We start from the raw sequence: 27,959 nt of genomic DNA, 5'->3' as shown, positions 1-27,959 counted from the left end.
ATTTATTAACCAATAACAGCTCAAAACTTTAGCATAACAGCTGGAATTTGTAACAGGGGTAAGATTAAGGTACCAGCTTGTCCCCACTGAACTTTGGAGGGAGCCACACAGGGTTGGGGAGAATACAGCAGTGACAGATCAGGCATCTCTCTTGACAAGCCTGCAAAACACTGCAACACTTTGACAGATCAGGGGCCACAGAAATAGAAAGGGGGGGGGGGGAGAAAAGAATGAAAGAAACTGGAAGGGTCTTTTTGGAGGGAGGATGGCATACAAGTCTAGTGTGAAAGGAGAATGGAAGAAGAAAGACAGGAGATGGGTGTAAATACTTTAAGAAACGTGGGGGTGGGGAGGGAAACCATTCTCCACCTGGGAATTTTGCGTAAAACGGGGAGGTGGCTAAATATCCAAAGCAAGTGCCTGGACTTGGGTTGGGGAACGCTGAGCTCTGGGACTTCTCACCACAAAGAAAGCGCAGTTTATTTAGCAATTTCCAAAGATGACTCGGATTATCTCTTGAGGAAACGTCGATGCCAGGCATTGCTAGCTGATGGCAACGAGCTCCGGCTGCTTCTGCGCCTGGCCCGCTATTTTGTGCCTGGGACCGAGGCTGAGTCATATTCCGCGTCCTCAAGTGGGCTGGGGGCATTTGACAGTCCTGGCAGGGAGAGTCCCTTTCCCGCTTTCTCAGCAAACAACCCGCTGATCTGCGGGGCCGCAGAGAAGCCGGACCTGCCCAGGGACCTCCGAGGGAGGAGGGGCGTACGATCTGGCCGCCAGGGGACAGCCGCGCCATTCTAGGCATCAAGCCATAGACGTGCGACTTCCTAGAGGAGCCATCCTTGCCTCAGCCTCAGCGGGCCTTTCTCCGCCACTCCGGCCTGCTCTCTAGAAACGGCCCCGCGAGGCTCTCCTCGCGCCGAAGTCGTCGGAAGTGCGGGGTCGGCCAGGGGTCGCCAACCGCAGCCGCGCTTGCGCACTCCTCACGGGCCCCCACTAAGTCCTCCTGAAAGTAACGGACCCAAGACAGTCGTGTCCATCAACCTCAGAGGGTCTCTGAGGAGAACCATAGCTGACTAACGCCCTGGATACACAAATGAGGGCCTGGAAGCACCGAAATCGCCCCAGCGGCTGCCGAGGTCTTCTGTTGCCCAATGGCAGCGCTCCATTGGTTTCTATGGGCAACCCTCATTTCCGACCCGGGAGGGGGCGCTTAAGAGAGTCTGACAGGAAACAGGAAACCACCCCGGCGGGCCTTTCTAGGAGTCGTGGAAGCAGCAGAGTTTTCGTCAGGATCACGTGAGAGACGAGACTTTTGCTCCCACTTCCGGCGGCCCCTCAGCCTCCTCCGAGTCCGGCCGGTTCCCTTGTCCGCCGCCGCCGCCGCCGCGATGTTGCTCTCGTGCTTCCCGGAGCTGTACTTCAACGTAGACAGCGGCTACCTGGAAGGCCTGGTGCGAGGCTTCAAGGCCGGCGTCCTCAGCCAGGCCGACTATGTCAACCTCGTCCAGTGCGAGAGCCTCGAAGGTCAGCTGGGGAGGGGGAGGTGTTCCTGAGCATGTGCAGAGGGCGAGGCGCCTAGCGCGACTTTTCCTCGGGGATCCGCTCCGGGCCCTTCTTAGCTAGCCGCCCACACCACGGGCCGCTACCTGCTCCTTGCCCCGCCGCCATTCCTGGTAGGTTTCGGTTGGCCTGGTCGCGCTTCATCCTCAGGGCGGCCGCTTCTTCAGTCAGGAGACTGGCCGAGCCTGGAGCAGAAGCGGGGGCGAGCGGGGGCGGGGGCGCGTTGGAGGTGACTTGCTTCAGCTGCAAGTTGTTTTGCTTGATTTCCTTGTGGTGGCGTTGTATGATGAAGTTCTTTGATTCACCAGATTTAAAAAAATAGCTCTATCCTTGCTGAGGTTCCTGCCATGAAGGACTTTAAAGGTAAACGCACACACTTTGAGTGGAACCTGGAAGCAGGTGAAGGTGCTGGGGTATTGGTGAAAGAGGTTTGTAACACCCATCTTAATACTGATGATGCGGCAGTCCCAAGTCCCCAGGTGACTTCATTCAGTCATGTCACCTAATTAAGCAATGTGGGGTAAGGAGAGAGAACCCTCCTGGACCCCAAAGCATAGATGCTATGAAATGACTGCCTAGGTCCAAGTGGAAAGACAGGAAAACAGTGCTGCCAACTCCAAACTTATATATGGTCACATGGTCATTGCTTTCAAAAGCCACAGAAAACTGCCGGAACGAACAGAGTCATGCTTCCCCTGAAAACACACACAACTTGTGATGCTTTAAAGGCTGACATGTTTATTGCAGCAGAAAGTTTCTGTAGAATTAGAGCCTCATAAGTTCAAAGGTAGCATCAAGCACAGTCACCAGCTTCTGCTCTTGTGAATAGTAACTGCACTTGCATTAAGATTCTGCATCCCCCCCTCCTTTTCCCCCACTTAAAGATTTTTGGGCCGCACATCTTTGGATAGCACACTATAGAAATACTTGGGGGGGTCTTTATGATATCAGCACGCACTCTTGTGTTTGTAATGTAACATGTCTGTCTCTCTGGAATTTGTCATCAGTGAGTGTTTTTGCAAGATAATCAAGAACAAGCTTTGTCAAATTTTTAAATGAAGGGAATTCCCAGATTGCAGGGCAGCTGTCAAGAGCCCTGCAAGTGGGAAGTGACACCAAAGTGTGTTTCAGACTTTAAGGGCTGGAGCAAGTCTTCTTGGGGCTCTGAGCAAAATCCCAAATTCCTTTATGGAAAGGGAGTCATAGGAAGCCTTGTCACATTTCTAAGGCCAAAGGCTTTGGCTCATTCACTTAAATGTTAGCTCCATTCGGTTCATAATTCCTAATGAATTATGAACCCAATTTCTTTCCAAGTAAGTCTGCTTTAGGACTGAAGTTTTTGAAGTAATGGTAATGTAAGCTGGGGAAATAAGTAGCAAAATTCAACATTTCTTCACGTGAGTTGAACATCCTTTTATCATATGTTAAATTTCGTGCTGCATTTTCCAGATTGTCTTGGCAGCTTTTTCAGTTGAGTTCAGAGAATGTTTTGCAGGATGAAACTGTTTCTTCATTAATCTTCTTTTATTTTACCATTAATATTATTTTATTTACTGCTCAATTGTGGCTAAAATTCAAAGTGATTTGCCAAAAATACTAAAATTATCAATAAAAACTATTTAAAAAATCAAAATTAACAGTAAAAGAGGTTAAAACACATCAGCATGTCTGGATAAGCTAGTCTAAAGAAAAATGTTTTTAGCAGGCACAGAAAAGAGTACAGCAAATACACCTTCTTGATATCAGTAGGCAGCAAGTTCCAAATTTTAGGTGCTGCTGCACTAAAAAAAGTGATTTTTTACAAATGTGGAATGGATATTATGTGGCACCTGTAATAGTGTCAATTCCACAATTGACATATTGTCAGTTGGGCATATATGAGTAAGGTGATCTGGTAGGTAAACTAGTTACAAGGCGTTAAGGCAACTCCCAATTTATGTGGGGGTTACGTTCCAAGGCACCGTACGTTTAAGTGAAATCATGTATATTTCCAACAGCATTGAAAAAGCCTGCAAACACCCATCCTGCCCCTGTTCTGTTCCTCCCCGTTTTGTTATCGTTTCTGGGTTCAGCGCAGTTGCGCACCTATCAAACATTCCTAAAATGGTTGCTGCTGGTATCCTAATAGTAACCCCTTGAACTTGGCTCAGTAGCAAATTGGTAACCAGTGTAGATCTCTAAGATTATCCCACACATAAAGGACTCAACAAATGTAGGCTGCAGGACTAGACACACTTACCTGAGAGTAAGTCTCATTGAACTTGGGAGGGCTTATGTCTGAGTAAACATCCATATGGTCACACCGCCTGGCACATGGAGAATAATATTGACAGGAGTTCCTTCATTTTCTCTTTTGTGAGGGTAATTGGCTGACACACTGTGGAGATTGCAAGAGGTGGAGATGTAAAAGAGCCCTGGGCTGCTGAATGAACAAGCTACAATAGACTCAATTCATACCAATTGATTAAAAAAGACCACCTCATTTATTAATAATACTTACTTGCTGCTTTTCCAGCAAAAATTCTCTAAGCAGTTTGAGTAGTAAAATTGGGCAGCTGCAGCATCCCCTGTGCTCTTCCTTGAGTCCTTCATAGCTTGGTAGTGCCTGTCTCTCCTGGCTCTTTGAGCTCTCAATGGAAGAGGCTGTTCAAGGTGCTGGGTGTGTGTGTAAAGTCCTCTTGCCACTCCTCTGGATAAGTCCCCCTGCCCTGGAAGTGGGTCATTAAGTATTGGGCCCCAGGTGACACAATCTGTTAGTGTCCAAAGGAGGATGAGTTTCGTCTCATTTGGGCAATGGTATTGACGTCTCCTTGGCTTTACAGGATGAACTGACAGTGCTAGTGATTACATATGTTTTTACTCATTAGTCTAGGTTAAAGGTAAAGGTACCCCTGCCCGTACGGGCCAGTCTTGCCAGACTCTAGGGTTGTGCGCTCATCTCACTCTATAGGCCGGGAGCCAGCGCAGTCCGCAGACACTTCCAGGTCACGTGGCCAGCGTGACGAAGCTACTCTGGCGAGCCAGAGCCACACATGGAAACGCCGTTTACCTTCCCGCTGGTAAGCGGTTCCTATTTATCTACTTGCACCCAGGGGTGCTTTCGAACTGCTAGGTTGGCAGGCGCTGGGACCGAGCAGCGGGAGCGCACCCCGCTGCGGGGATTTGAACCGCTGACCATGCGATCGGCAAGTCCTAGGCGCTGAGATTTAACCCACAGCGCCACCCGCGTCCCAAGTCTAGGTTATTACTAACTAATTAAAATAATTTATATATCTCCTTTCCTTTCCAGAAGAAATACTGAGGCGGTTTACAAACTGATAAAAGCTGATGACAAAACAGCAAGAATTTGGTTATAAAACCAGTTATAAAATACAGCTCCTTGTATATATAAACATACACATATATAAACATCCATGGAAACAGAACAAAAAGTTGGGAGATTCAAGTTAGGGAGCTGCTTGTCTAGATGATGTGTCTCAAAGCTTCAGCTCGAAATGTTAAGCAGAGCTCTTCTAATAGCAATCCTGCCTATTTGCTACCAGGCCAATTCAAGATGCTTGAATGGAATGAGCCTACAAATTCCTAAAAGGGGTTGCTTGAAGGAGGAAGATCCAATTTCCTGTCTTTTTTCTAGCCATGTCTTTATACAGTGGATGTGAATGGGATCCGTTCTGGAGCCTCGCACGCATCCAGAAGCTAACGCAACCCGTGTCTGCGCGTGCACAGGTCCCAATTTGCTGCTTCTGCACATGCGTGTGACGTCATTTTGACCGTCTGCGCATGTGCAAGCGGTGAATCCTGGAAGTAATGCACTCTGTTACTTCCGGGTCGCCGCAGCACGCAACCCGAACATACTTATACCGAAGCTACTTCAGCCTGAGGTATGACTGTAATTGGCAGGGGAAGGAGCCCCGTTTAGCCCATTGGCATGGCTTGTTGCACAATGACAAGGCTTCCTCTTTCATGGCCCACCCAACTATGGAACTTCCACCCTTTGTAAGTTAGGGGGTGTTTCCTTTGGTGTTTACTGAAGACACATCACTTCACACAAGCATTTGAGGAGATGTTTATGTATTCGTTTTAGCCATTTTAATTACTCTTATGTTGATTCTTTGTTTTGTTTTGCAGTGCCTTGCTTGAAGGGCAGTCTAGAAATGTAATAAATACATGACACTGAATGACAGTTCTGGCAGTCAGGGGAAGGGTAGGTTGAGACTAGAGGTTTAAAACCATTCCAGATGTTTCTTCTCTTCAGTAGTTCTGCACGTCTTTGCTTGTGTTCTTAATTTCCCTGCTTGCTGGGATCAGCCTCTTGTAATTCCTCACTACCACCATGAGGTGGTGCCCCAGACCTCTGCCTGGCTTTTCTTTCCTGTCTGACTTTGCAGTGTGTTATAGCAGGCATGGCCAAACTTGGCCCTCCAGCTGTTTTGGGACTACAGTTCCCATCATCCCTGACCACTGGTCCTGTTAGCTAGGGATGATGGGAGTTGTAGTCCCAAAACAGCTGGAGGGCCAAGTTTGGCCATGCCTATGTTATTGGGGGGGAGGGTGTTCCCTGCATTTATGGCCCTGTTGGCCGCCATAAGAGCCATTTCTTTGTCAGAAACTTTCCATTTGAATCTGCCTGCCTTTGAGTATATGGTTCCAGTTTGCCAGAACCAAATATATGAAAACTTGTGTGCTCTTAAGCATGTCTGCTGGTTTGCAGAATCTTCATTGTTTTCCAGGAAGCTGTATGAGAGTGTTTGAGAGTCTGCTTATTGAATGCTCTTGCCCTTTCCCATGGCCTGCTATGCTGTTTTGACCTGGATGTTCCTTGGCATTTGTTGGGACAGCCATGCGCCTTATTCTATCTAGTGCAGCATCATGTTCCCTCTTGCTGCGTGACTCTTAGAAGCTTGTAAGCAGCAACTCTCCCCTCCTGTTTGGCCCCAGCACCTGACCTTTGGGGGCTATAATGCCTTTGAACATGGTGGTTCCATGCTATTTATTTACCATAGGGTTGTGGGCTCATGTCTGCCTGGAAAACATTTGACCCCTAATATGTGGGGGCTCTGTAGTTATTTAGTGGGATGGAGATGGACTGTGGGATCAGTCTGAAGGACTCAGACTCTGTATGGTCCGCAGCTGCTGTTTACTGCGTTTCTGAGCTGTTCTTCCTCCAAAGGACAAAATGCCCCTGCAAACTGCCTGGCCTCCTCCCCTGTGAATTGGATTAAGTTGCAAGACATGAACTAGCCGAAGGCCACCCAGTGAGCCTCATGATTGATTGGAACCTGGATCTCCTAGATGTAATCCAGCACTAGCCTCTGCACCACACCAACACTGAACAGTGGTTCTGGGGCTGAGCCAAGGCAGAAGTGAAGGAGTCGTCAATCTTTGGGGGCCCATTTTGAATGCTGAGAGTATGCCGTGAGCACTAACAGCCACATCTGGTTGGCTCTCTCCCTTCCCCCTCCCACCTCTACCGGCAAAGAACACACAACTTTGCTTTTCCATGTAATCTGGGTAAAAGTCAGATCCAGTAGAACTAAAATGGATCCTCTTGAATTTGTAGCTTTTTCCCCTTGACCCACCCCCATCAAATTAAAGTTTCTTCAGAGGTGGGGAACATATGACAGTGGATTATGCTGCCCTCTTGTGCTCCCCAAAGGAAATGCATGCCTTTGCTCATTTGCTTGACCCAGAGCACTCCCCAGTAAGTCTATGGATTCCTCAGGATTGTGCTATGCTCTTTGACTGTTTGTATGAGTGTGTGTGTTTGTGTTTGTGAGGCAGATTTGATCTTTGCTCTGTGTTTCATGTTCGCCATAAGGTTTCCCCTGGTTCCACTAAATTTGCCCTCTCCTGCTTCATAATTATCCTTACTGCTCCTGGTCTGCTTGGAGTTTCAGTTAAAACACCAGTCACTTGGTTTTGTTACTAACAGCTTCCTCTCGTAACTCAGTGTGCTTATTTGCTGTGTCTTTGTGCTTAAACAGGGAAAAAGAAGTGTTCAGTTTTTCAGTGCCTGAATCCTTGTGGGTCCTCATGATTTTTAAAGAGAATGACAACAATACCCTCGAGATTGCAGAATACATCTGGATGCAGAGGGTGACCTATGATTTGATTAAGATTTTGAGTGGATGCCTTGTAAACATTGAAGATCTATCAGGATCTGTACATTCAGTCATGGTTTTGCACCACAGCAGTAATAGAAAGCACCAGATTCATTAGTCAGTGGAGAGAAATGTTTGTGATTTGATAGTGGAAACCTGTGGAAAAATTATGCCGTTTCAAAAGATCATCTTTTCCAAAGTGTGTACATGCCTGTGTGCAGGCACCTTCTATCTGCCCTCTAACACTCTCCCCTCAATTCTCTCTCCTCACTCACTCATACACCACACAACTCTTCCTCCATTATCTCCCTTGATTTCTGTGGCATCTCACTTTCTCCCCCCCCCCCCCCCGCCGACCCTCTGTTTTCCTGCCATGAATCTCCCTTTCCCTTTTGCTCTTACCATCTTGTTCCTTCTGCTTTTTGTTCACGTGCTGTGCTGTTCTGAGCCTTGAAAAGCACATAGAGCTGAAGGAGGAAGTGGGAAGGAGAATGAGTCTTCCAACTTCCTCCTTCAGCTCTAAGTGCTTTTCAAGGCTCAGAACAGCATGTGAACCAAAAAAGCAGATACTATCACTTCAAGGTATCCGCTGTAGCACCCTTAGTGGCTGGCTTGTTTGACAGCTAGGTATAGGGCAGGACACATTTAAAGGGCCGCTTCCGAAAGCAGCGGTGTGGCTTTTCGAACATTAATGTTTGGTTTATGTTTTCTGTGTTTGGGAATGTGTTTAATGCACTTACATACATGCATTTATTTTATGGAACCTCAGTTTTCTTATTTCACAGTCAGATAGAAATGGATGCTCAACTGCCCAGCTCTTGTGCACTTCCAGTGATTTCTTGTTAAAAAGTGCATGCAGACAGGTACAGAAATACCTACCTCCATGGCCCAGATGGAGATTGAGGAATGACTGAAGGGAGGGGCCAGAAAACACAACATAAAATAATTTAGTCATACTTTGACCACTGAAATGGATGGGAAAACTGAGCTATTCCTATGAAAATCATAAGACTAAAAGCAGAGTATGTAGATGATCAGCTGTCAGTTGTGCACACCAACAAATCAGGTCTAATTTGTCCCCATGTTTCTCATTTGTTTGGTCAAACTGCAGCTGCTGCCCATATTTGGAGACTTTGCTGTGTCCCTTAAAGGCGCCTCTTCTAGAGAGGAAGCTTGAAGATTGCATCCTTGTCTGCCCTCAGGCTTGGCCCATCATTGCTGGGCCTTTCTGTCCTTGGAACAGCCCGAAATCCATTAACCTTTGAAAAAAGTCAGATTAGCATTGCAGATGAATAGAAGCCATGAAGACAGGCAGCCAAAGGGGGAGGATCTTCTTAAAGAGGGATGGCCAGCCACTCTGTGCTCCTTGGGGGAAGGGTTGTCATGCTTGCTGACAGTCTGATTCTGTAATAAAACCAGTGAGGTATAGCGATGTGGGCTTTGTCATTACGGAACATGGAATTCCCAGGGCATTTGGCATGCAGATGTCACCTTTGCACATGACTACCATCTCATGCAACTATAAAGCAATTTAACTTCTTTATAAGTAGAAATGTGGGCAAACTTTTCACCACATCTTTGTAAAATTTGGTAGACCATTGGAAGGCAGATAAAAATTGCTTTTGGGCTGGATCTGGCCTGGGTGCTCTCTCTCCCTGCCCCCCCCCAGTAGTGTCCTGCAGGAGGACCTGCTGGACTGGCTGTGGTCTGAAAGGGGGCCTGTCCTTCAGCTGCATCAAGTCCCTGATGTGCCCTGTTCAGAATTGGAGCCACTGAGGGCACTGAGGTTGTCTCCCCATCTGCCCAAGCTCTCAGTAGCCAAAGCAAAGTGCTTGGGGGATTTGTGCCTTTGAGGAAGCTGTGTTGTGTTTGGGTCTTCCTTAGCAGCTGCAGAGGGAGAGGCTTGTGCTCAAAATAGAGTGAGAGCCCTCTAGGCCAGAGCTGCTAGGTTGGTCACTGGGCAGGATGCTGGATGCTGATCTGGAGATGAGGAAAGGTTGGAAGAATGTGGCATATTTAGCCTGGAGCTTAGAGGGGAGCATGATATAGCCATCTTCCAATACCTGAAGGGCTTCCAGGCAGAGGAGGGTAAAGGAGTTTCCTTTGCTGCCCAAGGGAGCAGGATTTGATTGAGTGTGCTGAGAGCACAAGCAAAAGAGTCCATTTCAGGTGAACATTAGGAGAAATGGATTGGCAGTAGGAGCTGTCCGACCATGGAGCCTATAGAGAGTCTGGGCTCTCCTTTGCTTAGAGGTCTTCAGACAGAGAGGCTGGGTGGCCACTCTGTTATCTGCTGCAGGTAGGGAGGGTGTACTAGCCTCGGTTTCTAGGCCCCTTTATTCTCAAAGATCAAATACGCTAGTTTGGCTTTTTTTAAAAAAATGAAAAACAGGAACTTGAGGAACCTTGAGATTTTACCACAGAAAGGGTGGTTTCCAAGCCTGCAACTTTATTGCCTGAAAAGATGCTGCTGCATCGGTGAGATTGTTCTGCCATCCTGCAGCCTTGCAAGTGAGCTTTGAAATAACTTGGGCAGAGTGGAACAACCCTTTGGCGTCTCACTAGATCTGTTGTCTGTATTGCTAGATCAGACCTGGCAAAAAAGGGTGCCTTGACCTGTGCCTTCGGTGCTCTGACCTTTTGTATTTAAGTAACTTATCACAGGTATAAGATGGAGGCTGCTGTCCAGCTGCTGCTATGAGAGGCAGTAGTTGCTCCAAACCAGCCTTTGAGTTGGTTGGTCTTGCATGTAACTGGCCCCCATTTTGCGCCTCACTCAGAGAGAGGCACTGCTCCTTTTGACCTTGGATGCATTCTCTCTCCTTCCCCCTTTACTTGGTTCTTGCTGTAAAGTTGAGCTGTGATTATGCAACTTGCTGTTTCCCTGGAGGCATCGAGAACCTTGAAGTTCTTTAGATTCCAAGAATCTCGGAGCAATTTGGGCGGGTGTTTTCCATCTGGTTCCATTCAGTCTCTCCTTCTCCCCCCCCCCCTTCTGTGCCCCTTTACTGCCCGAGGGAAGGTCTGTTAAGTGAACTCTCAGAAAAAGGAAAGGAAGGAGAATCCTTTGTGCTGGGGCCACAAGTGGCTCTTTAAAGAGCATGTTTAAACTTGTGGGTTTCATGGCTGGTGAGGCTCACAGCCTGTAGGGATGCATAAAGGAATTATGTGGAGCCCAAAAGGTACAGACTTGGGTGGGGTATGACTGAGGCCAGATCACTCTGCATGCTGGAGTCTTTGTCAGAACAGCTGGGATGGGGGTTAGTCAGTGTAAGAGAGCTGCAAGCATAACGTGAAGCTGGAAGGGCAGGTCTTGGGAAGCAAGGCTGAAATAACTGGATGTATTTAGCCTGCCCTGGGTGCTGTCTCATGCCAGATTAGAACATTGCTCCATCTCGCTTTGTTGTTGTGTACACTGGCAGCAAAGGCTTTCCACGGTTTCAGATGGAAGCCTTACCTAGCCCATTCTGGAGATGCTGCCAGGGATTGAACCTGAGACCTTTTGGGACCATGGTGCTAGAGCCCTTACCTAAAGAAGCCTGATTATCAGAGCCTGAACCATGAAGCCTTTCCTTGGCAGATAAGAGATGTCTTTCCAGGGCAGGTAGTTGTAAGCCAGTGGGCCACATCTGTGACTGGTAGTGGTCCTGCTCTTCGCCTATGCCCTGGTGGGGGAAAGCTTCAGCTGTTTTCCTCAAAACCTGTCTTGAGTGAAAGAGAAAATACGTCTGTGCATGTGGATTTGACACAGGGTTGAACTATTTCTTGCCACCTTCCTCTTCCCGCTACAGCAGCATGTCAACCTGGGCCTCATGTCGCTCCATTCCTGACTGGTCCACTAAGTCCCTCTGCACCTTTACTGAAATTGCTGATCTTCCAACAAAAACATGTAACTTGTCAATAAGATCAGACTCCATATCTGAAGACTGGAAAATGGCTAATATGACAACAATTTTTGGAGAGATCCACGTGGCATTCTGGAAATTACTAGGCCAGTTAGCTTAATGTTTCTTCCGGAAGACTGGTGGAAAGTGTTATTAAAGATAAAATAAGCAGGCATATAGAAGAATAAGCCTTTGCTGAAGCAGAACCAGCATGGCTTCTGCAAGGGTGAGCCCTGCCTCATTAACACATTTGAATTATTTTGAGAGTGCCAATAAGCATATAGATTAAGATGACCCAGTCAAAATAGTATGCATAGACTTTCAAAGTCTCATGAGTCAATTCTCATGAGAAAGCTTAGCGGTCACAAAGTGAGAAGTGAGGTTCTTTTGCGAATCAGAAACCAGCTAAGAAGCAGGAAGCAGAGAGCAGGAATAAATGAACAGTTCTTCCATTGGAGGAATGAACTGATTGTGACTGACCAGGAACAAGAGCTTGGGATCATAGTGGATAGCCCAGTGTGAGGCAGCTGTGAAAATGGCAAATTCCATGCCAAAGATCATTAGGAAAGGAATAAAAATTAAAACTGCTTTTATATCACCATTATACAAATTATTGTGTGGCTGCACTTTGAATACTGTGCACTGTTCTGGTCACCTCACCTCAAAAAGTTGTGGAATTGGAAAAGATTCAGAAAAGGGCAACCAGAATGATCATGGGGATGGAGAAACTTTCATATGAGGAAAGGTCACAGCTGTTAGGACTTTTTAGTTTAGAAAAAATGCAAGTAAAAAGTGACATGCTAGAAGTTTATAAAATGATGCATGGCATCATTTTATAGAAAAAGGTTTTTCTCCCTCTCTATGTCACTAGAATTTATATATCACTTAATCACTAGCGTTTCTAAGCAGTGGAGTAAAAGAGAGAATGAAACAATAAAAATCCATAATAAAACTGATCCGTATACCTTAAAATGACTGCTTGGTTGACCTCTATTTGAAAAGTTGTTTGGCAAAGGTAGTTCTGGTGTTTTGTACTGATGACTCACCATATGAGCAGGTCATCTCTCATCTGGTCCACTTATGGTCTCATCACCACCGGTTGGTAAATAGTCATGGTCTTCTAGGAAATGGACAAATTGATTACTTTCTGCCTCCTCAGGTACTTAAAATAATAATTTCTTTCACGATGTACTAACTAGCTGAAGTTGAATGTGCTGGTTGCTTTGACTGGCTTCTTTGAAAGGCTTGCATCAGGGTGCTTGAGTATTTGCACAGTTCTTTCCCAGGCAGTTGGGTGCGGTGGAATAGCATTGGGAGGCCACTCAGGCTTCCTGGTGGCAGAATGGAATGAATGGGTCAGCTGGCCCAGTGAAGAAGGGATCAGAGAAGCCTGTTTCTTCTCTATTGCCTCTCCTAGGCCCAAAATGCTGCTTGGCAAGTTTACAGCCTCAACTGCCACTCCCAGCCCCAGCCCGCTGTTCCTTACAGAGACTTCCAAGCTTGTTGCTGTTATCACATGTCTTTGGCAAAGCCACAGCACTGGCCACGGCATAAAATACAAGGCTTGCTATATGGTAACAATGGGGCATGTGGTGTCCTTCGTTTTATTTCTAGGGCAAAATATGGCCTTGTACCTTTTCACATTCCTGGGTCTGTGCTTGGCAGGCTCAGCAGATTAGACAAGTAGAACCACCTCATTCTACCCAGCAGGTGTTGCTGCGGCACCTTTCTAGAAAAACCTCTTCCATCACCATTGGCCTTGCTTGGTCTGTTCTCTGTAGTGCTTCAGTCAGTCATGACACTTGCCTTCATTTCTCCCCCCAGATTTGAAGCTTCATCTCCAGAGCACAGACTATGGGAATTTCCTTGCAAACGAAGCCTCTCCCCTCACTGTGTCTGTCATTGATGACAAGCTGAAGGAGAAGATGGTGGTGGAGTTCCGCCACATGAGAAATCACGCCTATGAACCTTTGGCCAGCTTCCTGGACTTCATCACGTAAGAGCCAGCAGCGGGCACGTGCAATGGGGCAAAGTGTTGGTTCCCTTGAGAAGCTGTAGTGTCTGTCCCTACATCTGTGTGACTTCTGTGGTCTCTCCTGCCAAGCAATCTGACCCGACCAGCTTGGCTTAAAAAATGTTTTATGAGCAGTGATCCTGGACAGTGTAGTCCATGCTCTGGGAACTGAGGCTAGATTAATGCTGTGTACTCTAACTGGGGCTGCCTTTGAAGATGGCTCAACAGGTCCAGAACACAGCAACCAGATTAATGATTGGAGTTCTATTTGCAATTCACATCACCCCTCATTTAAAACAGCTGCATTGGTTGCTAGTTTATTCCTGGTCCAATTCAGAGTGCCCATGAGAGTATTTAAAGCCCTAAGCAACTAAGGCCCCTAATACCTGAAGGGCTGTCTTTTCCCCTCGTAGCCAATGAAGTTAATCTGAGGTGCAGTTATGGCTAATTGAAACTCTTGGTGGCTATGATTGGCAGATGATGCCTTCTGATAGTTCTCCTGATAGCTCTGGTGCCCTTGGAAGTTCAAGGAGTGGTGACCTCAATGGGGACCTTCTCTGTTTCAGTCCCTAAGCTGTGGAATCCCCCCCCCCCGGTGTGTGGCACCTTCATTGCTTACCTGTCCTCATATGCTGAAGAAACACCTCCTTACCCTGGCCTTTGACACCTGACATGTTTCTTAGCATCCACCATATTTTTCTGATAGTGAATTATTTTAACTGGTTCTAATACCATATTTTTGTATTGTAACTGCCGCCGGACTTCATGGTGAAGGTCAGGTTAATAATAATAATAATAATAATAATAATACAGCAACCCTTTAGCTTCACTTTAGATTTTGGTTTCCACATTAAAGTAGGGAAGCTACTTCAAGGTGGAAGAGGGTCTTTCACAGCTGGTTTTCCTTCTGAGGGACTGACTGGATCATTGCTTTCTACTTGCCATTCTATGAGCCTGGTTAGCATATGTGATTAATATCTCACACCTTGTTGGGTTTCTTAATGAGCCATGATCCAAAAGAGATATTTTGACCAATGACAGATGCCTGTGGAGGGAGGGAAAGGGGCCTATAGTGCATCCTCCATAGATGGAGGAGAAAGAAGCTCTTTCATCACCTGGGTGGCTTTGCGGAGGCAGCTTAGCTGCTGAAATATTGAAAAGGGTATTGAAGCACACCAAGAGCCACATGTAGCAGGATCAAAAGAGCCAGCTGGCAAGTGGCCCTGGTGGCTTTGTTTTCTAAGGAGCCCAGTCTGCCTGGGCAAATGCCCAGAAAGAGCTTGCTGAATTGGCCAAAGGCTCTTCAGGGTAGGCAGAGAGAAAGAAGAAGATTGCTGGGTGAAATATACAACTTAGGCGGGGAAAGGGATAGAGAATTTGAGGGAACTTGCCTTTCTTCTGCTCCTCCTTGGATCTTGATTTTGGGAAATTCTTGTTCTGAGCTATTTGCGAACTGTGGTATGTGGCCTACCAGTGAGGTTCACTTGCTGTTGGAGGTTTATGGAATTAAAAGTAGAATACAGCAAAGTACAACATAAGAAGCAATAAAAATACAATTAAAAACCAGGCAGGCAGAAGAATCATAGCATAGTTTGCCAAGACCCACAGCAATTTTCAAGTGGTCCATGGTGGGGAAACATTTGGGAGCCACTGCTTTAAAAAGTTTTACAGGTGGATAGTTCAAGGCTGGAAATGTGAGAAGATCCAGTGTCTGCTCTTAAGGCTAGACCAAAAAAAAAACCCCTAAACCTGAGCCTGGTCTCAGCATCTCTGAAGAAAACTGGAGCTCATCTCTGCGGAAGCTTGGAAACATTGCCTGTTCTGTCTAGAACTCTGGTCCTGGTGCTCTCGCTCCTGCCCTGGGCGTGGCAAAGAAGCGGAGATCCTTTCCTGGGCCTCTTGGTGTGAGTGATTGTGCACTCTGGCTTCAGAACACGGTCTGCTTGTTGGCTTCCGCTGCAGGATTTGGCTGAGTGCTCTGACTCTTGAGTGCTTCTGGTGCAGTCTTGATCCATCCAGTTTTTTAATTACCAGCGGGGATTATAAGAGCTTGCTCCTAGGAGATGGTGCCTTGTTTGGAATCCTTTTTTATGGTGGCTTTGCCTTGAAAGACCTAGTAAAACAAATGTCACTCAGATAAAAGTTTTTTTATGGCTTCCTGAGGAGATGGAGAACATGCAAGCCTCCCATGCTGAAGTGGTCCCCCTCCCCCCTCCGTCTCTGTTGATCTTGACTAGAGAGAGGCCTGTGTGCCTCTGCCAAAGACCTTGGTCTGTCCTCTGGGTGGGGCTCTTTGGCCCAGCAGGGCATGTCATTTCAGGCGGTCAAACTTAATTTCTTCAAATTTCTTCAGTGAAAAACATGCTTTGCAGCTTGAGGAATTCCAATCTGGTATTTTTCTGATTGGACAACATTTAGCCTGGTAAGTCTACTTTTGATGAAGAAGCACATTAACTGCTTTTGGAAAACCAAAGTATTTTAATTTTACCTTCAGGTAATGCTAAATAATAACAAATATTAATGATAACATTAATATGTAATATAACTGCAAGTACTTGGCAATCATTTTTTGATGATTTCTGTGCAATTGTATACACATTCTGTTTCCCAAACAAAACTAAGTTATATTAATTTAGCCAAAATATATTTTGAACTCCCAAGTCATGTTACAACTTTTTAGCACCACTCACTTTTAGAATTTGAAAGTTGAAAAAGTCAACACACCCTATAAAATGGTCCAAGTTTACAGCATTGAGCAGCAGAGCATCTCCTGCACCGCTGTACCAGGCGACATCTAAGCCAGCGGTGTGGCATCTCTGTGCCTGCAACAAAGGCTGCTGTGGGATACTGCCACCTCCTCCTCCCCTTTGGCAGTGGCAGGGCAGTTTTCTGCAGGCAGCAGCACTAGGTATAGGAGTGGAGGCTTTTTACAGCATTGTAGCAGCAGCACCCCTTTTGGGCACATGGTGCTCTGCCTGCCCCTCTTTGCTGCAGCAGACATTTCCAACCATGAGGACTTCACGGCTTAGAAATAAAAAGCAAGGGGAAAAGATTATCATGGAGCCTAATAGATGGAGGGAAGATTCTGCCCTTCTGCTCCTCCGTCTCTCTTAAATAGGGGATCAGGGACTGCGTTTGGACTGCACCACTTCAGCTTGCAAGGGGGGTTCATTTTACTGAATTTCCATGCAAGGAATTCATTTTGCATAGGGAAGGACCATATCTATGAACAAGATCGCTGAAGCTGGATCAGGCCAAAGGGTGGCTATCTAGTTCAGCCTCCTGCTCTCACAGTGGCCAGGCAGAAGTCCCAAGGGAAAGCCTGCAAGTAGGATGTGAGCACATCAGCAACACTTTCTCGCCTTGCAATAGAGCATAGCCACCTTGGCTAGTAACCATTCACAGAGGATGAGGCTCACCCAATTTTAAAGTTGTCCATGTTGGTGGCAAACACACCATATCTTGTGGGAAAAGATGCACGTCCTTCGGCTGGGTTGGCAATCCAAGAGTAACCTGCAAGCTACTCCATGTTTTGCTCATGGTGCAAAGCTAGTCAGAGCCTCTCTATGGGGCTTTCTGTGTTGGCTGTGGCTGAGCCTTGCCATGCTCTCTTACCAGTGGAAGCACTGCTGGCTCCTGCCACCTGGGCAGCTGGCCATGTTGCACAACACTATGCAAAAGGGAACACCTCCCTGCAACTATTGGTTCTTCTTCTCAATGCAAACTGGCTGCTGGCCACCTCCCAGCACTCCCAAGCTCCTGGCAGTTTTGCTGAAAGGGTTGTTTGAGGCATGTTGCAAGGAAGGAGAAGGAATTAAGTGTACCTGCAGGGTGGAAACCACTTCCTGAATCTGGCCGGGGTGTTTTGACTTGTGGGCTGGGACGATTTCCCAGCTTCCCTCTTATCATCCCTTGTTCTCAGTGATCCAAAGGGAAGGAGCAGCTGCCTCAGCTTGCTTTCCTTGCTGCCTTTGATCGTTCTGCTTTGGTCAGCTGACTCCACGCCATCGTTCAGCAGCAGGCCTGCTCCGTTTGTGCTGGAGGCATTTGTAAGGTGATGGACTATGTGCTGCAGTGGCCCTGCTTTGAGAAACACTTTGATGTTCCTGTTTGGGTGTGTTCTGCTCTGTGTGCTGTAGGCAGGCCTCGCTGAGCTTTATTAGTGCCAGACCCGAGGACCACTTAAATCTACTTGAAGAGCTTCAGGCTTGTGTCCTAATGAATTGCGGCCTCTTTGTCTGATTTGCGTTTGTCAGAAGGATCTTGGGGTTTTAGTACACCACAAACCAAGCATGAGCTGGCAGAGCAACACAGCAGAAAGAAAGTGACAAAGGCTATTTACTACAAAAAAAATCTGTAAACAGATAAAAACATCGGCAGGATTATTGTAATAACCTGCAGTTTTACAAGGTACAGTGGTACCTTGAGTTACAAATGCCTCAGGTTACAAAGGCTTCAGGTTGTAAACTCCGCTAACCTTAAAGAGTTACCTCAAGTTGAGAACTTTGCCCCAGGATGAGAACAGAAATCGTGTGCTGGCGGTGCAGCAGCAGCAAGAGGCCCCATTAGCGAAAGTACGCCTCTAGTTAAGAACAGTTTCAGGTTAAGAACGGACCTCCAGAACAAATTAAGTTCGTAACTAGAGGTACCACTGTAATATTTAAAGTAGATGAATAAATGAACAAATTAAGATAATTTGGATATGCATAAAATATTAAAAATAAATTTAAGGAACCACAGAAAGTGGGGGAAGGGAGTCATGTTTTGAAATGTTAAAATGACTGTAAAATTATTGAAATGTATAAAACTGAAAATCATTATATATATATATATATATATATATATATATATGTATGTATGTATGTAAAGCAACAAAGCCTAGGAGTCCTAGAACCATTCTCCTCTATTCTCCTTCAGCCAGACACCCCCCCCCCCACAAAACTGGACCACTTTCCCTCTTGGGTGCTGCCTTTTTAGAAGGAGAGCAACAAACTCGTGAAGGGTGACAAAGATGGAGAGGAAGTCCTATGAGGAAGAAAGGCTGGCAGATTCGTGTATGTTTAGTCCAGAGAAGACGTGGCACAACAGCCACCTTCAGATATTTTAGAGAGATGCCATATAGAGGATAGAGTAGGTTTGACGTCTGTTGCTGCAGCAGCTGGGGCCAAACGGAACAGTGGCATGAAAGAGAATTTTGGCTAAACAGCTGTTTTGGCAGTGGGGGGGGGGGGAGGCTGCCTGGGACAGAAGGGCACGGGCTCCGTTTCCTTAGAGGCTTTTTGGCAGAGCCTGGATGGCCACCAGTGAAGGGTTCTGATGAAGTAGGTGGCCTCTGAGGTTCCTTTCCAACTCTGATAATAGGATTTGCAATACCTGATTTCATTATTGGACCAATAGTTTATGTGAAATCGCTTGTAAACTGCTCTTGAATTTGCAGATGAAAAGGAATTAAACAGGTGCAGGCAGCTCCCTTTTGCAATACCCGTGTCTTCAGTCTGCCGTTTTGCCCCCCACCCCACCTCTAGCCATGAAGCCTCCGTGAAGTCTACTTCAGTGAAGGCAAAGAGTTCATATTCCCCACTTGGCTGGTCATAGCAGTTGTCTTTTTTACTTCCTTTCAGGTACAGCTACATGATTGACAACGTAATCCTCCTGATCACTGGGACACTGCATCAACGCTCCATTGCTGAGCTGGTGCCCAAATGCCACCCCCTGGGGAGTTTTGAGCAGATGGAGGCGGTGAACATTGCCCAAACCCCTGCCGAACTGTACAACGCCATTTTGGTCGACACACCCCTAGGTGAGGAAGAGTTTGCAGTTTCAGGGGCTTTGCTCTTCCGCAGGGGAATGTATTTAAAGGGAGACCCAAAATTATTGGGGGTTCTTGACATGAAGGGTTCCTGTAGTGGTGTTTTAACACACAATATTAGCCATTGTCTACAGTTTGGTAACTGCAGGAAATCCTTCTGGGCTCTTTGACTGACTGACTGACTTGAAAGCTCAATGTGAAAATCACTGACTCCTTACCTTTGAGGGCCAGTGGAAGAGGAGGAGGATCTCCTCCTGATTTGCCTTGACCACACAGAACTTGAAACTCTGCTGGCCAGGGAGTCTGGGTGGGAGGTGGCTCTCCTTCCCTGGCCCTTCAGCTGGGCTCACCCTTCTCCCTTCCTTACAGCTGCCTTTTTCCAAGACTGCATATCTGAGCAGGACCTTGATGAAATGAACATTGAAATTATCCGTAACACACTTTATAAGGTAAGCACTCAAAGAGAGTGAAGTCAGTTGCTACTTTCCTCAAATAAGAACCTTGTAAATTGATGATGATTGTCTGAGGCCATTAAATGCATTTTTGGAGTTTTCTTGCTTCAGATGCTTTCCATGCATGCAATTGAATATTGCTGTTTGGTTTTAATTCTTTTATATCTAAGCTTATTGACAATTATATTCAGGGGGTGACGACTTTGGTTTTAATTCTATGTGTTTTTGCCATGAGATTTTCAGATGAAGGGCAAATTATGAGCATGGTAATTAATAAATAAATGCCAGGCCGATTGGCTGTTGCTGCTGAGCCAAGAGCCACTTGCAGCTGCCCTTGCTGACAGAAAGGTCTGTTTGTCCCACCCAAGGCCCCTCCCTCTCAGTGCTTCCTTCTGCCTAGCAGGACTTGGTGGGGGTGGTGGGGGTCTCCAAGCCCCCCAAGTTAATGAGTCACTGAGCTTTGGTGCATGCCAAGCTGTTTCTGAATTAGTGATTATCCTTCCTGTAGGATTTTAGTACAGCACTGTCACTGCCCTGACACAATCACTAACACGGTTGGCTGGAGCCAGGTGGGGTGGAGGGGAATGGTTGGCACCTAACCTCAGGGCGTGTCCCTGCTGGGCTGTGAGCAGCCTGCCTGCCACAGCTCTTCCGGCTGGCACCGGCTGGTTTGAGGTGGATCAGTCAGAAGGTTTGTTCTTGGTGTGTAAATGTTTGGGGGGGGGGCAGTGATGCTGCTGTGGTTGCGTGACTATCGCTCCATCTCACATGCCTGGCAACAGAGGGTGCCTGGATTGCAGCTGCCCTCCTAGATCCCACTGGTCCTAACTAGCTACAGGTAGATCCATGTCTGCAGGGGGAGAGCCAAGGATTACATGAGACACCCAGAGTGTTAAAGGGCAGGTGAGGAAAAGGATGTTTGCAGAGAGCTGCTATCCAAGCAAGCAAAGAGGCTGTGTCGACTGCTGGGCTCCTGCTTGGGACCTTACACACAGCAGAGAGTCCTGGCTGTCATGCACTGACACAAGGATGGGTAGTGAATCCCCCCAAGAGGCTGTCTGAGGTTCGCATTGCCAGCGCACCCAGGGGTGTTGGGAGCTGGATTCTAGCAATGTCTGGGCACCTGTCACTCACCCACAAAGGGTCCCTGTCTCTACACCAAGACACAGAGTGGAATTTGGCTGCTGGTCAGGCCCCCCTGGAATCCTGTGTCCAATTCTGGGCACCTCAGTTTTAGAAGGACATGACTGACTTTTATTCATATTTCTATTCTGTCCTTCACCATGCTAAATACACAACAAATTAAAACAACATATAATGCAAAGCTTCAGTTAAACAGCTGTTGGAAATAATACTGCTAAAAATGGTGGAACATTCCCTTCTTTATCCTCCACCCTCAAAGAAGGACCTCCTGGGCAACACAAGGCACTTCATATAAATAAATCATAGAACCATGGAATTGCAGAGTTGGAAGGGACCACAAGGGTCATCTAGTTCAACCCTCTGCAGTGCAGGAATGTTTTGTCCATAATCCTGAGGTTGAGTCTTGTGCTCTACCAACTGGACTGGTCCGTGGAAGATGTACAGTGATGCAACCAAGCACACCTCACAGGAGACAGATTCTGAGTCTCTTCTGAAGAGGGTGGTGTGGATTCAGTGGGGGTGATGGTCTGGGAGAGTCCTGTGAGGGTTAGTTGAAAGAGCTGTTGAGCATGTTGATCCTGGAGAAATGAAGATTACAGGGAGACACAAGGAAGGGAGTCTCCAAAGGGCTCTGAAGTCTGTGAGAAAGTGGAGCAGGCTTCTTTCTTTCTCTTGCTCTACAGCAGGGTGGGGTGGCTAAACCCCAGTCTGAGGCCTGATCCAGCCCTGCCCATGGCCAATTTTCCTACCCCCCCCAACAGCCCACAATTTGACAGCAGTAGGAGAAAGAAAAAATAGACACACAGTGCTTCAGTGGGGGATGCCGTGCCCTATTTTTTTGTTTTTGTTTTGCTTGCAGGGAGTCATCAGATTGACAAGTAAAGAGAGGGTGATAACTCCCCCTTCTCAGCTGATACAGTGTGTGTGTGTGTGTGTGTGTGTGTGTGTAAGTAAATGAGGGTGTTGGGTGGTCATGCAAACTCCAAAAGGTAGCCAGAGGGTGAATGTGGTCCTCTTGTTCATCTATCTTGCTCTAAATGGCAGGCCTAGAACTAACAGGTGGCAACAGCAAAGAGGTGGATTTCCTTGAAATGTGTTGAGTCACTTGCTGCTGTTTGACTGTGGCGCAGGAGGTAGAGGACTCTCTTCCACTGGTGAAGCGCTGCGTATGTTCCATACCCATAAACAACTCCTCCTCCTCCAATGATAGAAGGAAGCCTCAGATGGGCCGTTTCCTGCTTGCTGCATGAAATGGATTTGTGCAAAGGAGTGGCACTTAATTCCTCAGTTTCTCCCTGTGCCACGCAGTGTTGTCAAGTCCAACGCAGATGTGGCAGCTGTTTTGGTCCAGTAGCCTCCTACTTGTCCAGTAAAGGGAGAAAGTAAGGGAGGCACTGGGGTAACTTACGTTAGGCAGCTGCTGCTGAGGCTTCTCCATTTTGTCTCTGCACTGGATGGACTCTTGGGTTGGGTGGAAGATGCTCTGGATTCCTGTCCCTACAGCATTTCTCCTTCAAAAACACTGATGCAACAGCAGGGGTAGGGCAGAGGCCAAGGAGCTGCCCCTCTCCTTGGCTGCACCTTCACCATTTGGTACCTCCTGTGTGCAGAGCAGCCCTTGTTCCTCCTTGTTGACGTGACTGTGTTCTTCTTGGGCTCTGACAGGCTCACTGACTCTTCTTGTGTCACTTTGGTCCCTCCCAGGCTTACCTTGAGTCTTTCTACAAGTTCTGCAAAATCCTGGGCGGCACAACAGCTGATGCCATGTGCCCCATCTTGGAGGTAGGAGCCAGCTGGCAGCCCCCTTGCCTGCTTTTGTGTGGGGCTAGCCTCCCCTGGAGTGAGCATTGCCTGTCTCTCTACCTTCTGCCACAGCCCAGCCAAGAATTCCTGCTTCAGTGCTTTCAAAAGGCTGTTCTGTCCCTTTTGGGAGGGGTCTGCCAAAGTTGCAACTGAAGCCTTTTCTGGAAGCTATCAGGGCTCTTAATTTGGCCACAGCAGGGATATATTTGAGTTGAACCCTTCCTCCTTTCACTATCCCTTGCTTCTTTACTTAATATATATGGCTGCCCCCCCCCCCCATTTAAGGATACATTAGAAACTTTTAAAGAAGCTGGTCAGATCCCACTCTTAGTCCCTTGTTTCCTGCAGACAAAAAGTTGGTAGGAGGGGATGCAGCCTTGCTGGGAGCCCTGGAGGTCTTGCTGGCCTCTGCTGCCCGCTTTGGGGGGGGGCAGTGCTGGTGCTGGGCTCCTGCTGCCCTTTCTAACACTGCTAACCTGCCCGTCTCTTTCCTTGCAGTTTGAAGCTGACCGAAGAGCCTTCATCATCACCATCAACTCCTTTGGCACAGAGCTGTCCAAGGAAGATCGAGCAAAGCTCTTCCCCCACTGTGGAAAGCTCTATCCAGAGGGCCTGGCTCAGCTGGCCAGGGCAGATGACTACGAGCAAGTCAAGGCAGTGGCTGACTACTACCCTGTAAGCTTCCTGCCTCTGAGCTGGGCCCGGAGCAGGGGAGGAGGAGGACAATGTACAGTGTAGTATTTGGGGGTGGGCAGGCATGTTTTGTTTCTGGGGCGATCACGTGGTTGTTCAGTCCTCACCTAGCTGTCAGCAGCAGGCTGTGGCTTCAGTGATCAGGCTATTAACCCGGAACATTTTGGAGCTTTGAAAATGGGGATAAATCTCCCTCCTTGTGTCACTCTCCACATTTTTGTCACACTCCTCCTTCCTTGTATCCCATAAAAGGGTAGACCAGAGCAGCTTATAGCATGACCTTCCCAGGGGCTGCTCTCTACCAGGGGTGGTGAGTCTGAAAAGTCCACTTTCTTTTGTCATTAGTACTGCACTTTCCTAGCTTTCAAGCTACAGTATCGTGTCTCCCCCCCCCCCCCGCCCCCAGCAAGCCTAGTGCTTTAACCTTCACTACTGATGGAGGAGCAACACCTCCCCCCATCAAAGCTCCATATTTGTGTCAACTTCTAATGAACTTGACCTTCAAAACTTGCTAATTTTTCAAATGCTTTTCAGTGTAACACCCCCCCCCCAGCCCTGGTGTGTCCCTCCCTCCCTCCCTCCCTCCCTCCCTCTCTATCCCTCCCCCTCTCTTTAGCTGCAGGGCTCTTCTTTCCCTTTTCCTGCAGCCACTTCATACATGGTGGTGTTGCTGCCTTGCTACTTCTTGGGCTTTTTAAAGTCACACACCCCACCCCAGGATCCACCCTCCCTTCAGCTTTCTTCTCTGGCTCCAGTAGGGAGCAGTGATGGCATTCTGAGCTTGTTTCATTTCATGCTTGTCGAAAGGCTGATCCCTTGCTTGACTCGTCTTGTAACAGCTTTTCTCCCCCACAGGAATATAAGCTGCTGTTTGAAGGAGCTGGTATTTTTTTTTTTTTTTAAATAATGTTTATTAAGTGTTTAGAAATTACAGAAAGAAGAAAAAAAGTTAAGCAAAGCAAAACAATACAATACAATGCATATAAAACAGAAAATACTACTTATTTTAACAAAACAAAAACAAAAACAATTAAAAACGCATCCAATATTTCCATATCTTATCTTTCATTTACTTGTTTCAACGACCTCCTCACACCTCCCTTTTTTGTATTCTAGTTCAGTTAGCTATTTCAGCAAGTCCTTTCCATCTTTCTCAGTTTTTGTCCCATAATTTATCTTAACACAATCTAACCTTATTCCCCCTTCCCCCTTTAGCCCATTAACAGTCTATTTTTACTTAATTCTTTATAACATTCCCCCACAGGAATATAAGCTGCTGTTTGAAGGAGCTGGTAGCAACCCAGGGGACAAGACTCTCGAGGACCGATTCTTTGAGCATGAGGTGAGCAGGCTTCCCTTGCTTATCAGGTGCCTTGATTGCACTACAAGCTCGACTAGCCCTGTGAACTAGCGTTTGGAGACTCTCTACCCTGATGATTCACTTCCCCAGCGTGAGGCCAGCAAAGAGTCTCTCTTGAAAGCTTCCCCAACACATCCACTGTTGCATTTATTTCTGCCTTGTATGCATTTGTCCCAAGCCAGCCAGCTACTTTGCAGCTGCTAGCGCTGTCCTTGGCAGCCAAGAGGAAGCTGACAGCAGGGAGCACCTCTCCCCCCACCCCAACTGAGTCAGAGTGTGGAAGGAAACAGCCGCTACCAATACCAACCAGGGCTAGGCCACTCTGAGATCGCTGGGCCTGGTCCCTGCCTTATCTGAATGCCACAGGTCTGGTGGGTAAGGCACCGTTATGCCAAGGAGGCATTTATTCTGTCTTGACTTGCTGAGATCAGACAAGCATGAATGGCCGTGGGGCTGACAAGGAGCCCAGAAGCCTGAGCACTCTGTGGAGGAGCCACAGCCCTCTGGCTTTGCTGCTGACCTCCTCTGGTCCTCATCCACTGAGAGCTTTTGAGGTCAAAACCAGCCCTTGAAATTGTGCCTGGGAACCAGCAAAGATGATGCATCTCCCAGTCCCAGGATCATAATTTTGCTGCCCTACTTTCACCAACTGCAGTTTCCCAATTGTCCTTTAAAGCAGCCCCAAGCACTGAGGGTTGTACTGGGCAAGGCATGAACCAGCATGCAGCACAGATGACAGTGGCCAAGCACTCATATGTCTAGGAGAGGCTTCTGTTAGCCCATCAGACTAAGCTGGTGTGAATGTGTCCAGGGGTGTTCTGTACTCTGTATTCTTCTCACCAGCTAATTTCCCCTTGCAGAGACACAGAGCAGGTTCCTGGGGCCAGCTTGGATCCTGTCTGTGGGCCCCTTTCTCCACACGAAGCCAGAGGGGAGAGGTGTGACTTTCCTCCTAGCTGGCTGGGTGTTGCTGTGAAATGCTTGCACGGAAAGAGCGGCTGGCAGGACTGTGTTTGCTCACCTGGTATCTGCTCTCAATAGGTGAAGCTGAACAAGCTGGCTTTCCTGAACCAGTTCCACTTCGGTGTCTTCTATGCTTTTGTGAAGCTGAAGGAGCAAGAGTGCCGCAACATCGTCTGGATTGCGGAGTGCATCGCCCAGCGCCACCGGGCAAAGATAGACAATTACATCCCCATCTTCTAAACCCTTCTCTCCTGCCCGGCCAAGTCCACAGGTTCCTCGCCACCCTTTCCCCAAGTTCCAGACCTGGATGTAGCTTTCCGAGGGACCACCGGGAGGAGCCTTTGGGGTCTTGCTGGGCCGTGGGGGGCCCTGCCTCCTTGCTCATTAACGTGTCACTGTATGTGCTTTGTGTAGATCAGACTAGATCATTCAGTATTACTAGAAGTTTACTGTCCTCCACAGGAGGGATTCTGGGTGTTTCTGAGGGTCAGCAGGAACGCTGTGCCCTCATGCAACACTTTGGTCGGCCAGCACAATGTCATACGAGCAGTGAAGAGATGTGTTTGTGTTGTGTTGACTGTGAGCATCTGCTTGTCTTTGCACAACTTGCGGCTTCGTTGTACTGCATCCTTCAGCCGACTCTACTCTCCTGGCTCTTCTCTCTGAAAGTCTTGGGAAGTCCAGCTCTGCAAAGGGCACAGGGCTGGGGGAGTCCTTGGAGCTCTGCCATTGCAGCAGCTCTTCATAGGAAGCCACAACCACTCAGAGGGTTTAAAGCATGTTTGTGGAACTTCCGCTTCCGAGACAGTCCCCTGGATTTGGCACAGCCTCCTTCCCTGTGGTGCTGGCTTTGGAGCATCCTGCCCACTTACTAGGCAAAGCAGCGAGATCTGTGGCTGCACATGCCTCTCTGCGAGTGGCAGAGCAGTTTGCTTGGCCAGCCAGTTCCCTGGAGGTGTTTTGCAAGCAAGGCTCCTCCCCACCCGCACTTGGAAGAATGACCAGGACTCCTAAAGAGCAGCAACCACTTGGCCTCATCAAGGAGCTCCCCTACCCCAGGTTCTGTGGTGGGTCTTCCCCTGCCCCTCTTCAGAGTATGGGCCTTTTGCTGTGAGTTGCACTGGTCTCAGGTCCCAGCCCTTTCACTGCAGAAAAGCTGTCCTTCCTTCACCCAGCCTGCCAGCCCCCGGCCCTTCCCATGCAGCCAGCAGGCTCCAGCCTCTTTGCTTGCAAGCACTTTGGGAAGGTGTTCCTGGGCTGTGCCTCTTTTCATGGGGGGCTGTCTCTCAGTTCCTTTGTATGTGCAAAGTGAGTGGCTGCTGGGTGGGGAGGCTTTTCTCTGGCTGGTGTGGATGGAAAGAGGCTGTTTCAATTCTCCTTCCAAATGAGTCACCTTGGCTCCATGGTATATGACCCCTCAAGAGTTTTGCTTGCTGTTCATTACTTTTCTGTTAAACTGTGACAATAAATTATTTCCCCAAATGATTGCAGCGCTCCGCTGGTTTGTCTTGGCCCTCTGAGAAGCAGCCCCTTCCCGGACAGGGTCTGAGATGCTTGGCAATTTCCAGCAGGGAGATGTGCATGTGCTCCCTGCCCCAGGACTTTTCAGATGGATCAGAAGCCTCGAAACATTCACAGAATTGCTGTGAGGAGCAGAGGTCAGACACATGGAAACATGCTGCAAAATCCCCCACAATGCTCAGGGGTTCTTTGATGGGTCAGGGACAGGAGAATAGAACCTCTGCCAGTGGGAAGCAAGGCAGCCACTGCTCTGCACCTCATGAGGGCCAGCTAACTTTACTTTCTGCCTGCCTCCCACCATACAAATGCAGAATACAGGTGATGCAGGGCCCTGCCTGGCTGTGGTGTTCTTATCTGTGGTGTCTCCACATTAAAGTGGGGCTGAGGAAGCAGCAGCCCTCTAGGTCTTGGGACTGCAAGTGGCATTACCCAAGTCTTCATCACTGGCTAAGGCTAAAGGGAGTGTCAGAACATGCAGAAGGGCTGGGTGGATGCTTCATTCTGCCCTGTGGGTGTTAAGAAGCTGTTTGTTTTGTTACATCTTTATTTATCTCTTCCTGTGTCTTCCCCTTAGGAGATCCAGACAAGTTTCATAGCAGCTGTGTGAAGGATAGGCTGAGTGTGACTAGGGGGTAGGGAGCCCCGGGGTGGTG

General features: G+C 47.8%; 1 protein-coding gene across 1 annotated transcript; it reads left to right on the top strand.

Moving 5' to 3' along the window:
• Positions 1–62: 62 nt before the first annotated feature.
• Positions 63–27,270, top strand: ATP6V0D1 (ATPase H+ transporting V0 subunit d1). Its single transcript, XM_081016564.1, has 8 exons — positions 63–1,527; positions 13,373–13,544; positions 19,184–19,362; positions 19,741–19,820; positions 22,671–22,748; positions 23,268–23,444; positions 24,727–24,804; positions 25,864–27,270. The coding sequence occupies exons 1-8, from the start codon at positions 1,392–1,394 to the stop codon at positions 26,023–26,025; spliced, it is 1,062 nt and encodes a 353-aa protein (XP_080872690.1). The 5' UTR covers positions 63–1,391; the 3' UTR covers positions 26,026–27,270.
• Positions 27,271–27,959: the final 689 nt, after the last annotated feature.

Source organism: Podarcis pityusensis, assembly GCF_964106645.2.
Source record: "Podarcis pityusensis genome assembly, chromosome: 8".
Taxonomy (NCBI): domain Eukaryota; kingdom Metazoa; phylum Chordata; class Lepidosauria; order Squamata; family Lacertidae; genus Podarcis; species Podarcis pityusensis.
The sequence above is the reverse complement of the archived record's forward strand: the minus strand, read 5'-3'. Positions and strand labels throughout refer to the sequence as shown.